This window comes from Schistocerca nitens, chromosome 1 (genome assembly GCF_023898315.1).
Source record: "Schistocerca nitens isolate TAMUIC-IGC-003100 chromosome 1, iqSchNite1.1, whole genome shotgun sequence".
NCBI classification, from domain to species: domain Eukaryota; kingdom Metazoa; phylum Arthropoda; class Insecta; order Orthoptera; family Acrididae; genus Schistocerca; species Schistocerca nitens.
This window is the reverse complement of record NC_064614.1, coordinates 826482403-826496444: the sequence shown is the minus strand read 5'-3', so window position 1 is coordinate 826496444 and position 14042 is coordinate 826482403. Positions and strand designations below refer to the sequence as shown.

General features: G+C 37.3%; 1 protein-coding gene across 3 annotated transcripts in view; it reads right to left on the bottom strand.

Annotated features, from left to right (window-relative positions):
* The window catches only part of LOC126262769 (uncharacterized), a 36876-nt gene extending 33027 nt beyond the window's left edge, over positions 1-3849 (bottom strand). For all 3 annotated transcript variants that reach the window (XM_049959593.1, XM_049959602.1, XM_049959587.1), the window contains exon 1: positions 3492-3849. In XM_049959593.1, coding sequence (XP_049815550.1) covers positions 3492-3719 — 228 coding nt within the window. In that variant the 5' untranslated portion in view covers positions 3720-3849. The remainder of the gene's footprint in view (positions 1-3491) is intronic.
* Positions 3850-14042: the final 10193 nt, after the last annotated feature.

Below are 14042 nucleotides of genomic sequence, written 5' to 3'. Positions count from 1 at the left end.
ACACTGTCCCACATAGAATTTTAATTTAAAAAAACTTGGAAAATATGGAATAACTGCTGAAAACATATCTGATACACAGAAACCAAATGGTAGTTTTAAATTCAAATAAATCTGACTGCCTCAAGGTGATATATGGAGTTCCACAAGAATCTGTAATGGGCCCTTGTTTATTGTGTATGTGAATGACCTGTCCAATTTATTACCATATAACTCTGTAATTATGCCAACGACAACTTTTATCACGTCACATAGTGACGCGGGTGTTGCCAAACAAATGAACAACTCCATGATGGAAAAGGCAGCTCAGTGCTTCCATGAAAATAGACTGCCATTAAATAAATACAAAACAAACATCCTCTTTTCCCTCAGAGAGTAATAATGGATCACATGAACTCAGGCATTCAGTAAAATTGTTAGGCATATATCTAGATACTAAATTATGCTGGAATACCCACACAAAGAGCTGTGCGCAAGAGTTCTATATCTCCTTAGGAAACTTAAGTACTGTGTCACTAAATAGTGCATGCTGATGGCATATTATGCCTTTTTTCACACACATTTCGGTCATGGAATAGTTCTTTGGGAAACTTTGCTGGGGGCAAAAGATGTTTTCCTCTGGTAAAAGAAAGCCATTAGGTATATTTTTGGTTCGAGCAAATTAATGTCTTGCAGACAGTGCTTTATTGAGCACAAAATACTTACAGTCCCCAATCTATATACACTCAAAGCACTTATGCAAGCCAAACAATGCCCACATGTATGAAAGCATTTCAGATGTGCACTCATATGAAACCAGAAACAGGAACTTTTTAGACATTCCTTGGACACTTTTGAGTAAAGTCAAAAATAATTTTGTACATGCTGGCAAAACATTAACACTATCACATGGCAAAAGGCAATTGAATGAAAATAAATATAAAATGGTGGTAGACATGGCTGAAAGAGACCGCATTCTATAGTACAACCGAACTCATACACAATGAAAAAATATGATGCTCTTATCATAAACGTGATTGTGAACTAACAAAATTGTAACTTATGATATACAACAAAATTTGTCTGTGCAACTGATGTAACAAAATTAATCATGGATGAGTACAAGACATGCAATATTTATTTAATATCTTTATATGTTAACCTTTTGTATAATCACTTGTATAACCATCTGTAGAATTATGTAACAAATGATGCCTTATACAACAACAGTTGTCTAAAGGCAAATAAATCCAATTAAATTCAATACAGAATGACACCATCCCTAGTCCAAGTATTTTACAAAGTGAGGTATCAAAGTACAATGCTCGATTTGTGACACCATAAGCAGAAAGCTTCATTCAAAATTGTCAGCAAAAACTGACCGTAGCTGATCTGTTGCCTGTGTCCACACAGTATGCCTTTATCTGCTTGTATCTCTTGAAAACCAATTACTTCACAAGAAAAATTGTTTTCTCCAACCTCAGTTGTCACTTTGAGAATAGTAGTAAATAGCAGACAAAGTTTTTTATTTTACTTTTTAATTTAATACTTTGATTCTATGTATCTTTAAACTGGAGGAGACAAAACTTTTCAATTTTTGTTCAATTTCTATGTTTATTACAGGAAAGAATAGTGATAAAAAACCAAGAGTCAGTTATTTCAAAAACCAGATCTTTTGAGTGGTTTTTAACATTCAGGTTAAACTGACATTAAAGAACTAATAACTGAAAACCGGTTGTTCCAGCAATTTCTGTCACCCCTATTCTGCCGACCGTTTGTCAACAAGGAAGGAAATGCTGATGTGATGCATTCTGTTGTTCACCAATTTCAGTTCCTTCATAATGATGTTTCTAATAGGGGGTTACATTCCACGTGAAAATATCACTGTAGATGAGCAACTGTTTTCATTCCAGCCTAGTTGCTCTTTCATTCAGTGTATGAACAATGAAACAGACCAGTTTGGATAAAGTTTTGCCTTGCAGTAGGTATGAATTCTAGGTACCTGTGAATCCTGGCAAAGATGAGCAACACTGCACAGGTGTTCTTTATACAGCCCTTTGTTTCCACACAAAGAAATATCACATGTAGTTTTTTCACAAACAAATGCGTTTCAGAAAGTGACATTTATGAGTACAAGCATTGTAGGCACAGTGAAGAAAACTTGAAAGGAAAACCCTCAGTCAGCAAAATCTGCTGTAGCATCTTTACACCTAACTATACTTTACAATTCAGGTGACATGACTAACAGTGTCAGGGGAAAGAGAACAAAAGAGGAGGGTAAAGTCATAGACCAAGAGATTAATACACTAAGCAGATTCAGAAGGATGTAGGTTGCAGTGGTTACTTGGAGATGAAGCTTGCACAGGATAGAGTAGCATGGAGAGCTGCATCAAACCAGTCGCTGGACTGAGAGTCAGAACATCATTTCGGATGGAGTCATCATCAGATGCAGAAGTAACATCAAGTGGATCCCAGGGAAGTGTGTTGGGAGCCTTGCTATTCACTCTATATATAAATTACATTTCTCACAATATTAATACTAAAACAGTAGCTTTTAGCAGGTGATGCAGCTGTCTTTAATGAAGTACTATCTGAAAGAAACTGCATAAATATTCAGTAAGATCTTCATAAGATTTCAACGTGATGCGGAGATCGACAACTTGCTCTAAATGTTTAGCAATGTAAAATTTTGAACTTCACAAAACGAAACAATGTAGTATCCTATGAGTAAAAAGTTTGTGAGTCACTGTTGGAATCGGCGAACCCGTACAAACACTTGGGTGTAACACTTTACAGGGATATCAAATGGAATGATCACGTAGTTACAGTCGTGGGTAAAGCAGGTGACAGACTTCGGTTTATTGGTAGAATATTGACACAGTGCAATTACTTCACAAAGGAGATTGTTTAAAAATTACTCGTGCGATCTGTTCTACAATACTGCTTAGGTGTGTGGGATCCGTACAAGATAGGAATAACGGGGGATATTGAACGTATACAGAGAAGGGCAGCACTAATGGTACAGATTCATTTAATCTGTGGGAGAGAATTACAGAGATACTTAGGAACTGAACTGGAAGATTCTCGAAGACAGACGTAAACTATCCCGAGAAAGTCTATCAAAGTTTCAAGAAGCGGCTTTAAAGGATTATTTTATGAATACACTACAACCTCCATGTATCACTCACATAGGGATCACGAGGATAAGATTAGGATAATTGCTGCACGCACATAGGCATTCAAACGAATCTTTCTTCTCCCGCTCCATACGTGAATGGCACAATAAGAAACCGTAATAACTGGTACGACGGAACATAAGTCCTACCCTCTGCCACGCACCTCACCGTGGTTTGCCGACTATAGATGCAGAAGTTATCCTTTCTAGAACCAGTAGTAATCAGGACTACGTGGTACTAATGGATTTATCTTCAAAGTTGCACTCAACAATTTAGGAACACCAATACAATGGCAACAGACGACAACGAGCTGTTAGCCAGAATTAACAATATATTTACCTCTGCATCATCACAGAACCTCGAAGCAACGCCCATTTTAACTCCATGTTTAGCATCCTTTAAATTATGATTCACATCATGAGCAGCTTCCGTAGTTCTTTCAGGCAGCCACCGTCCCGTCCAAGTTTCTGGTTTTGAGGTTGCCCTGCTCTCGCATGGTTTCATCGCCATTATTACTAAAAATGCTGATATAAGGAAACACCATTCCGTTCCATGGCCGACGACCATATTTTCTGTCTTACGCACGTCAGAAAAAGTCAAATACAAATATTAAAAAAATGCTCTTCCGCAGTTCTTGATTGTGAAGCTTTCCACCCAACTGTCACTTCTGAATGTGTCGAAAGCAGACGCTCCGAACTGCGCACGCATCTGGGCAAAGATTATGGCATCAACACTACCTGAGATGTTCCACTTATGCAAGTGACCAAAGTACGTCCACAGTTTAACATAAAGGTCGATTCACACTTCACGTAACGTCTCCATCACGTCACATAACGTCAATTGCAACAAGATCGTCCGAGCATTCGCACAACCCGGAACGTCAACGTAACGTCCTGTGAAGTCACAGAAGATTCTCACCAGTGTGGCTTTATTTATTTGCAGTTTGTGTGACGACTGACGAAGGAACTACTGGAAGCTCGAAGATACCTAAATTCAATTTTGTTGGGAACATTCATATTTTACTCTTTGATGTGTTATATGTATGGTAGTTTATGTTTTCTCCTTGATCTTCGTTATGTACATCGTTGAATAAATGGTCTCCCAAAATGTGTGTTCCTGGCGATATGGTGTATTGCGTATTTGATTAGAAGGTCAACTTTATAATCTCACAGAGGACTAATTAGAGTAAATATCTAATAAGTTATGGGCCCAGGAGAGTTTAGTGAACTTTCCACTTTCCATACCACAGAAATAAACTGACAAATCAAGGTTACATAATTTTCGCGTGTGTTCAATGTGTTTCTAACTTTTTTTTTTTTTTTTTTTTTTTTTTTTGCAGAGAAACTTTCAACATTTATTTGTTTAACTATCTGAACGTATTCAAGATGGCTTTGGGTGGACAATCACTGTTTAACTTTGAAAAGTTGATCGGTATGACAAACTACAACGACTGGAAATGTACCTCAAACATGAGGGACTATGGGTCTAGTTTAGCAGGGGATACAACCCGTCAGCTTTGGCCAATGACGTCAGAATTGGCCAGAGATCATGTATTACAAAGATGAAAGAGCTGAGAAGAATGTTCAGAAACAAAGGAATGCAAGAGAGAAAAACTGTACTTCACATATATAAGGGCCAGAAATATTTCCACGTTAACGATATCGCGTGTTTGTATTTCTCCGCAATATACAATGGAAAAAAATGAATGAAATATATATTACTAACAAAGAATACATCACGTTACATGTATGTCAGTTGTATCTCGAAACTCTTTAGAACTGTATTGCTTAAAGTGCAGTACGGGATACAAGTTCAGCGTACGTCGATTTCTTAGTTTCAACTAGGATTGCTGTCCTGTTGTTCACTTGAACTATGTATCCCCTGCTTCACTAAACCGTAAATGAAACACCGGATACAAATTAAAAGCTCACTCGAAGTGTGTTGCCTAAGTACAGTACGGAATACGAGTTTGTTGTAAGTCGATTTCTTCGTTTTCACTAGCATTACTGTCCTGTTCTTCACTTGAACGATGTATCCTCCGCGTCAGTAAACCCTAAGTGGAACACGGGATACAAATTGTAGATGTTTATTTCGTCTCCGCTATTACTAACAGTCCTGTCTTATGTTCATATCAGTACTACTGACGACAGAAGGACCTACGAATGTAATATATGTATACCAGATTTCCGTTGACCTCTACATACGTGCAATAGTAACGAAAAGGTGGAAATAGACGTAAGTTACATTTGAAACCTGTACCACAACTGAACTACACGGAGACAAGAAGACGACACATGCAGAATTTGTATCCCGTACTTCACTATCGGGTACAGTTTCCTTGTTGCCTTGGACGCTAATAGTATCCCATTCGTTGCTTGAGCTATATAGCTATACGCAACATTTGTATCTTGCTCGCCAATTTACATATATAGTGTCGGTGTAAAGGCGAAGTGAAGGACGGGATACAAATTTTAGTTGTCAGGGGTTTCGCCTGTGATATAGCAAGTACACATTCGAAAATGTCGTACTGATACTAGTGCTGGGAAACGAAAGATGATCGATAGCTGAGAAATTTCTATTACGTACTTCACAACACTAAAATACACATATTCGTGGAATAAAACAGTGAAACATGTCAAAATAGTGAAATACAGTGAAAGAAGCAAATGGAAAAGTGAACTTACCACACGGAAATATCGAGGAATAACCGAAGCTCGCCTAGAGAGACAATAACGAAAATTACATACCCACAAACAGACAAATACATTCCTATAAACGAAAATAAGACAGTATAAATTGTTCTACAATAACAAACTAATACTCCAAATTACCTCAATAGCGCTGCGAATAATTTTAATGTCCAATGATAGCGCTTATCCGGAACACAGAACTGTTTTATTATCTATGCCTCGAAGTGAGGACATTACTATCTATGACTGCTGTATGACGTCATTGGTCGAAGCCGACGGGTTGAATCCCCTGCTTCACTAGACCCGGGACTATGGGACACAATTGCTGGCACTGACGAAGATGAGAAGAGTGTACAGGAAGCATTATCAAAATTATGTTTATCTGTAAATTCATCTGTGTATCCAAAACTTCGTGGAGCAACGACTGCTAAAGAAGCATGACAAAATTTACAATCTGCATTTGAAGATAAGAGTTTATCTAGTTATATTGGGCTGTTACAATGCTTGATGAATGTACGATTGGCTTCTGAGAAAAATATGGAGGCGTATTTGTCGAAAATTATGTCACTTGCTCAACAAATTCGAAGCATTGGTAAGAAAATGGACGATGATTTCGTAGCTGCAATTATGCTAAGTGGACTCCCAGCAGATTTCCAACCCTTGATTATGGCAATTGAGAATTCGGGTTTAAGGATTACTAGTGAGTTAGTAAGTCAGCGATTAATTCAAGAATCGACCTAATGTCAGTTTGCATCCACAAATGAGACCACAGATTCGGCGCTGGTAGCTAGTAAGCAGGGCAGTAAACACCAGTGATGTTCTAAATATCAAGCCTTTTAAGTTTTATAAATGTCAGAAACCTTGTCAAAAGGCGAATGAGTGTAGAACAAAGAAGAAACCAAATAAATTTTCAAATTCTGCGAATGCGGTGAGTACTGAAAACGAAACTGTGTTAATGGCTCTAACTGCATCTTCGCATCATAGTGATGACTGGTATGTGGATTCCGGGTGTTCACGACACATGACGAATCAAAGAGACTCGTTCAACACTTTCCAATCGACCACAGCTGCTAAAGTGGCAGTAGCAGATAATAGCAATCTTCAGGCTATTGGAGAAGGCGATGTTCATCTTCGAGTTACTTGTGACGACAAGAATAAACAGATAACTGCTAATGATGTTGCGTATGTTCCAGGCCTTGCTTACAACCTACTGTCGGTTAGTTAGATGACAAGATGTGGATTGTTGTGTGTATTGTTTGACAATGTGCAGTGTGGTGTATACAATAAAAGTGATGTAATTGTTTCTGGAACACCAGTAGCAACTACAACTCAAATAAATGGTATGTATCGATTAGATGAAGTGCATCATTACGCAAATGTTGTAGAAATTGACAGTTATGAATTGTGGCATCTAAGATTGGGACATTTGAATCTTGTAAGCGTGCATTTGTTAAAAGAAAAAATGGCTGATGGACTGAACTGGTCGAACGGCAATTTAGATCCATGTATTCCTTGCATAAAAGGTAAACAGCCTCGACAACCTTTTCCTAAAACATAAGGTAGAAGAGCAAAAGATCTACTTGACATTGTGCATTCTGATGTTTGTGGACCAATGAGCATGGCTTCGTGGGGAGGATCACGATATCTTACTTTTACGGATGATCTGTCAAGAAAATCGTTTGGTTATATGTTAAAAGGTCAACTTTATAATCTCACAGAGGACCAATTAGAGTCAATATCTAATAGGAAGTCTGTGACACATTCATCGAATTGAAAGCACGAGTAGAAAATGAAACTGGTCGAAAAATCAAAATACTTTGAACAGACAATGGAAAAGAGTTCGTCAATCGGCGCATGAAGTTATTTTTAAAGATGTATGGAATTCAACATGAAACAAAAACTCCTTACAGGCCAGAACAGAATGGTGTTGCAGAACGCTTAAATCGGACAATCATTGAAAAAGCAAGATCAATGTTAACAGATGCAGGTCTAAGTAAAGAATTTTGGGCTGAAGCTGTAAACACAGCAATTTATTTGAAGAATCGATCTACAACAAAAGCTGTTAAGAATGTCACTCCTGAGGAATTATGGAGAGGTTGTCAGATAATTTTGACTCATTTACGAATCTCTGGATGTCGAGCATCTGTACATATACCAAAAGAAAAAAAGGATGAAATTAGAAGACAAATCTAAGGAACTTATCTTTGTTGGATATCGCGAAGATTCTAAAGCATATCGTCTGATTGATCCAAATTCATCAAAGACAGTTGTGAAAGCCCGTGATGTGCAATTCATCGAAACCTCAAAGTGCACTTGTGGAAACAGTATTCCAAACAGTAACCCATTTGACGATAATCGTATAGACAGTCGTCAACTAGCGCCAACTAGAGCCAACTAACATCATTGAAGAGGCAGCTAAATTGACACAACCTGCTGAAGTTGACAGAAATGCAGTTTATCTTGAATTAGCACAAAGTGACACTGAGAAAACAGTAAATAGCAATGTACATAGCCACACGGAAATTGCGCGGCCAGAAATGCAACCAGAAATTAGAAAATCATCACGTGAAAGAAAACCAAATACTAAATATTTTAATGATGATTTTGCTTGTCTTGCTTGTATTTCTGAGCCAAATTCGTATGAAGAAGCAATGAATTGTGATGACTGTGAAAAATGGAAGGAAGCCTTAGATAATGAATATAAATCTTTACTTGAAAATGAAACATGGATTTTGACTGATTTACCACCAGGCAGGAAGGTAATTAATTCGAAATGGGTGTTCAAGGTGAAAGAAACGTCAAATGGTGAAATTGAATGTTATGAGGCTCATTTTGTAGGGAAAAGTTATTCCCAAATACCGGGAATAGACTTTGATGAAACATACTCGCCTGTTGTTCGTCATTCTTCACTTCGCATCCTGTTAGCTTTATCAGCTGAATTGATCTTGACATTCAACAAATGGATGTTCAAACTGCATTCCTATATGGTGATCTCGATGAAGAAGTTTACATTCGTCAACCTGAAGGCTACGTGAAGAAGGGGGAGGAGATGAAGGTTTGCAAGCTGAAGAAGGCAATTTATGGTCTAAAACAGCCGTCACGCGTTTGGAATATGAAATTAGATGTGACATTACATAAAATGAACCTAAAGAAGTCAGAATATGATTCTTGCATTTAATTCAGAATTGAGAAACAAAATATACTCATTATAGCTGTTTATGTAGACGACTTGATCATTTTCTCTAATAGAAATAATAGGTGGAAGAAAGAATTGAAGAAAGGATTAATGAATCAGTTTAGGATGAGAGATCTTGGTGAACGTAGTTGGTGTCTTGGCATGAGAATAAAACGAAGGAGGAAACAAGGGACTATTAGTATTGATCAAAGCAAATATGCAGCAAACATACTCAAGAAATTTGGTATGGAACATTGTAATCCGGTTGCATATCCATTTGAACCTGGTTCAAAGCTACAAAAATGATAAAATAAATTAACAGACGGGGAAAACCTTGTGTTACATCACATTCCTTATCAGCAAGCCATAGGACCACTATTGTATTTATCTCAAAGCACAAGACAGGACATTGCATATGCTGTGGGGGTTCTAAGCAGATTCGATTCTAATTATCGGAAAATCCACTGGGAAGCGGTCAAACGAATTATGCGATACATTAAAGGCACAGTCAATGTAGGACCAACTTTCCGAAAAAGTGGAAGAACTGAAATTGAAGGTTTCTGTGATGCTGATTCTGCATCAGACTTCCATCAGCGGCTATCAACGACCGGCTATATCTTCAAGTTAGCTGGGACAGCAGTTTCCTGGGCTCCAAAACGACAACAAACCGTCGCTCTATCGACTACAGCAGCTGAGTATATGGCTCTATCAGCAGCAGCGCAAGAAGCGGTATACCTTCAAGGATTGCTTCGTGAATTGTGTGTTACGCATAGTGAAAAACCAGTAAGTGTATGCTGTGATAATAGAAGTGCCATTGCACTGAGTCACAATGGTGTGCATCACGCCCAAACAAAACACATTGACATGAGGCACCACTATATTCGTGATTTAATTAAAACATGAAAATTCAGTGTGAAACCTGTAAGTACCGATAAGCAGCAAGCTGATTTTTTGACAAAGGCACTGCCTTAAGGTAAACACCAGTGGTGCTGTCAAGCTGTGGGACTTTCATAGTTCACGAATTGACATCTCAAGAACTTGTGGCGGTGTTGGGAACATTCATATTTTACTCTTTGATGTGTTATATGTGGGGTAGTTTATGTTTTCTCTTCGATCTTCATTATGTACATTGTTGAATAAATGGTCTCTAAAAATGTGTGTTCCTGGCAATATGGTGTATTGCGTATTTGATTAAAAGGTCAACTTTATAATCTCACAGAGGACTAATTAGAGTCAATATCTAATAAATTTAAGAAGTTTGGCAGTCATCGTGATAGCACTTGATGAAGAAAAAGAAATGCAGTGGAGGAGGATGTGGGTTAGAAATATGTTGAAATGTAGAGACAGCGACAGAGTTCCATATGCTATACAAGGAGCTGGAAGACGAGGAACAGTCCTTCTTCAAGTATTTTAGAATGTCGAAACAGCAGTTTCTTTTTCTTGCTAAATAAGATCCACCCCACGATTACAAAAAAGGCCTCGAGGATCAGACAACCAGTATCACCATGCCAGAAGTTGATGGTGTGTTTAAGGTAAAATCAATTGGACATTTCCATGAAAGTGTTTTTGCTGTCACTTCTGTTATACGCAGGTTGTCGTAAACTACTTGTATTAAACATATTTTTAAATTTTCTAACCACATAGACTTAAGTTACTGTACAGTTTTAGTTAATGCTATTCCACATGTGAAACTTGAGCAAAATACAAGTAACTGCGTCTTTTCCATTTTTTTCCCACTCTGTGTATTAACACAGTTTTAGTTCTCAAGAAGTACTTTGCGAAAAATAAGTGGTGTTATACCATACCTCTTGTTGTCAGTTTATAAATTTTTGCCATTTGAACCAATATGGGATAGTTTCTTGGGTAAGTCCCACACTGGACTTGATGTAATACTTGTTAACTCTGTCAAGGCCACTATTACACTCGATAAAGCTCCACCATCTGTGCAAGAAATTTGTCTGAGTTTGCGCACTCTCTGTATCTCTGTCTCTCTCTGCATTATAGATAAACTGTGACAGATGGGAAGCATGGAACTTAAAAACTTTTGAAAATTCAATTTGTATACTAATGTACAAGCATTTTCTGTCACATATAACAAATTGTGAAAAGTTGGGTACATTGTAAGTTATTCTAGATAAGTTTTCTATATGGCTGTTTATTCATGACTAATATTTTTCAGGTACTTGGCAACTGGTGACTCCTTTCTGACAATGGTGTTCAGCTTCGAACTTGGACATTCAACTGTCCATTATATAGTAAAAGACATCTGCCAGGCTATAATTGATACAATGTTGCCTGAAGTAATTCCAACTCCAACAGAAAACGACTGGAAACGCATAGCACAACAGTTTAGGGATGTCTGGAATTTTCCCAATTGTATAGGTGCAATTGATGGGAAACATATTGTGGTTGTGGCTCCTCCAAACAGTGGCTCCCAGTTTTTTAATTACAAACATATTCTATAGTTCTTCTCGCACTAGTTGATGCGAACTATAAGTGGGTCTTATGGTAAAAATAGTGATGGGGGCATATTTGCCCATTCCAAGTTGGGGAAAGCTTTGGAACTTGGCAAATTGCAAGTGCCAGAAGATAAGAGACTTCTGTACTGATGTTGTAGTGTCACATGTGATTGTTGGTAATGAAGCCTTCCCATTAAAACATTATGTATTAAGACCGTACCTGAAAAATCAAGCAAGTGGAGATATTAGCATGACTGCTTTTAATGCCAGGCTATCCTGACCTCGTCGAGTCTCTGAAAATGCGTTTGGGCAATTGGCTCAGAAATTTAGAATTCTTTTAGGAGAATTAACGCAATGCCAGAGAATGTGGACAGGATAGTTATGACGACATGTATTTTACATAACTACGTTAAAGAAAATGTTCCAGCAAAACTTGAAGCAGCAAATGGGACCCTCATGCTGCAGGACAAGGTGGTTCTGCTACATCATCCGCTTTTATTGTGAGGGAACAGTTCAAAGATTTTTTTAATTCCCCTATTGGTGGACTCCCATGAGAGTAATTTAAATTTGTGCTCAAAAAGTTTCCAAATAACTTCCTTTCTTTGTAATAATTATGAAAAATCCGCCTCGAATGCACAAACTACCTGGTGTTTACCTAGGTTACAGCTTGGGTAACCACGCCTTCTTCAAGTATGGTTACCCACACTGAAACCTAGGTAAACACCAGGTAGTTTGTGCAATTGAGGCGGATTTTTCATAATTATTTCGATACTTACGATTGCTGACACGCTGCAATGCTGAAAGTTCTTATATCCTCTCTTTGTTTTTCAAAGAAAGTAATTCCACTACATGTTACAGTGAATGACTGCCTATGTTTGTGTGTAAATTATTCTGGCACTTTTTCCTAGTACCAGATCACTTGAAGTGTTCAGCTGTGAGTAATTGAAGATAAAGTTTGGAGAAAAGGGGTGTCATGTATTCAACCATTTAATACTCTGGTAGCTTCCTGCTTCATTGAGACAGTGATAACTGAACAATAAAGAAATTGAAATAGTACAGTTTTGTGTTTTATTCATAATTATTTATTCATAATTAAGTGGCCAGATACAATTATTCCCCTTCCCTAACCTGGAAATTAGGCTTGGGCAATACAATTTTCCATATATGTTTTGCTTTGAATTGGAGTGAAAAAGTAATATCATTAGGAGCATATACATTCTCACTATGAAAAGGAATTCGTATCACTAGAAAAAATTTGTTGTCACTGTAAGGGATTAACATGATTAATAAGTATGTCTTCATCTCTCAAGCTATTCCACCCTCCCCAAACTCTGTCCATAAAAAAAGAGCCTAGCCCAGCTTGAAAGAAAATCCCTTTTTAATATGATGTTAAGTGACTATTGACTAGGATTTTTGGTTCTCTAAAAAACTAGTCATCAGCATAAATAAGTCAAACACAACAGAAAATACTTTGGGTTTAAGGAAAGGTGATCATGTCAAAAATTTGATTGGTAAGACAGAATTACATTTTCAAAAGATTTTTTATTTAATTCAATTTATACATACAATCAATATTACAGGTTGTAACAAAAAATACTGTTCAAGGTGAATTATCATTTATACGTTCCAGTACTTTCTCCCTTTCTAGGGCAGACACTATTCCATAAATTTCATCTTCAGTTTTTATCTGTCACATTGGGGACAATGTTTTTATACAGGCACTTATCCCTGAAAGAAAACTGTCAATATGATTTTCCTTTGTCTGTGTTGTTAGAATATAATTAATCAGAGAAGGTGATGCAGATTCTGCAATTTCTTTATGCCTCTTACATTACACTTTTGCACATTAATTGTCTCTGGCCTCGAATCACAGTCAATTTAACTGCCCAGAATAGGTGATGAAGACATATCTTTGTTTTCTTCCTTGTCTGAACAGATGTCAACAGTCACATTAGTAACTGTTTCCCACTCCTGCATGTATGGGCACAGGAAAGCCGTAACCTCCCCATACTTCCATGGCTTCTTGGGTATGGCACCTTGGCCACTCTTCGTCTTTTTATCAACACATTTTTTAAATTGGTCTCTCAGTTATGTCCATCGTCGCTTGCATTCAGGGCCTGAAATCAGAGAACATATACAACCGTTAACATAGTGCGTGGAGTAGTCAAAAGATTTTTAAAAAATGGCTTAGAGACACTCCAAACATTTAGCGAGAACACAACCTATGGTTTGCTTTCTTTTATTTTTATAGATTTCCAGGAGTATGAGATAGTTTTCATTTGCTATGCTGTTAAGCAGCACATAGTCTTATACTGTGCTAATTTTCTGCAGCACTTTTGCAAATGAAATGAGTTATTTCCTAGCAACATCATAACATAACTTTTGCTATATTTTATAGTATTGTTGCTAACAAAGGAATGCAGTTGGCAAGTGCTTATAAAAACATATTTTTGTTCAAAATTTTTCATGTGTAAACACACACTAAAAAAATTTCAATTATAGCCTATACACAGCTGTAGAAACTTTATAAGCCTAATGTAGTAGTGTATAAAACTACAAACAAACA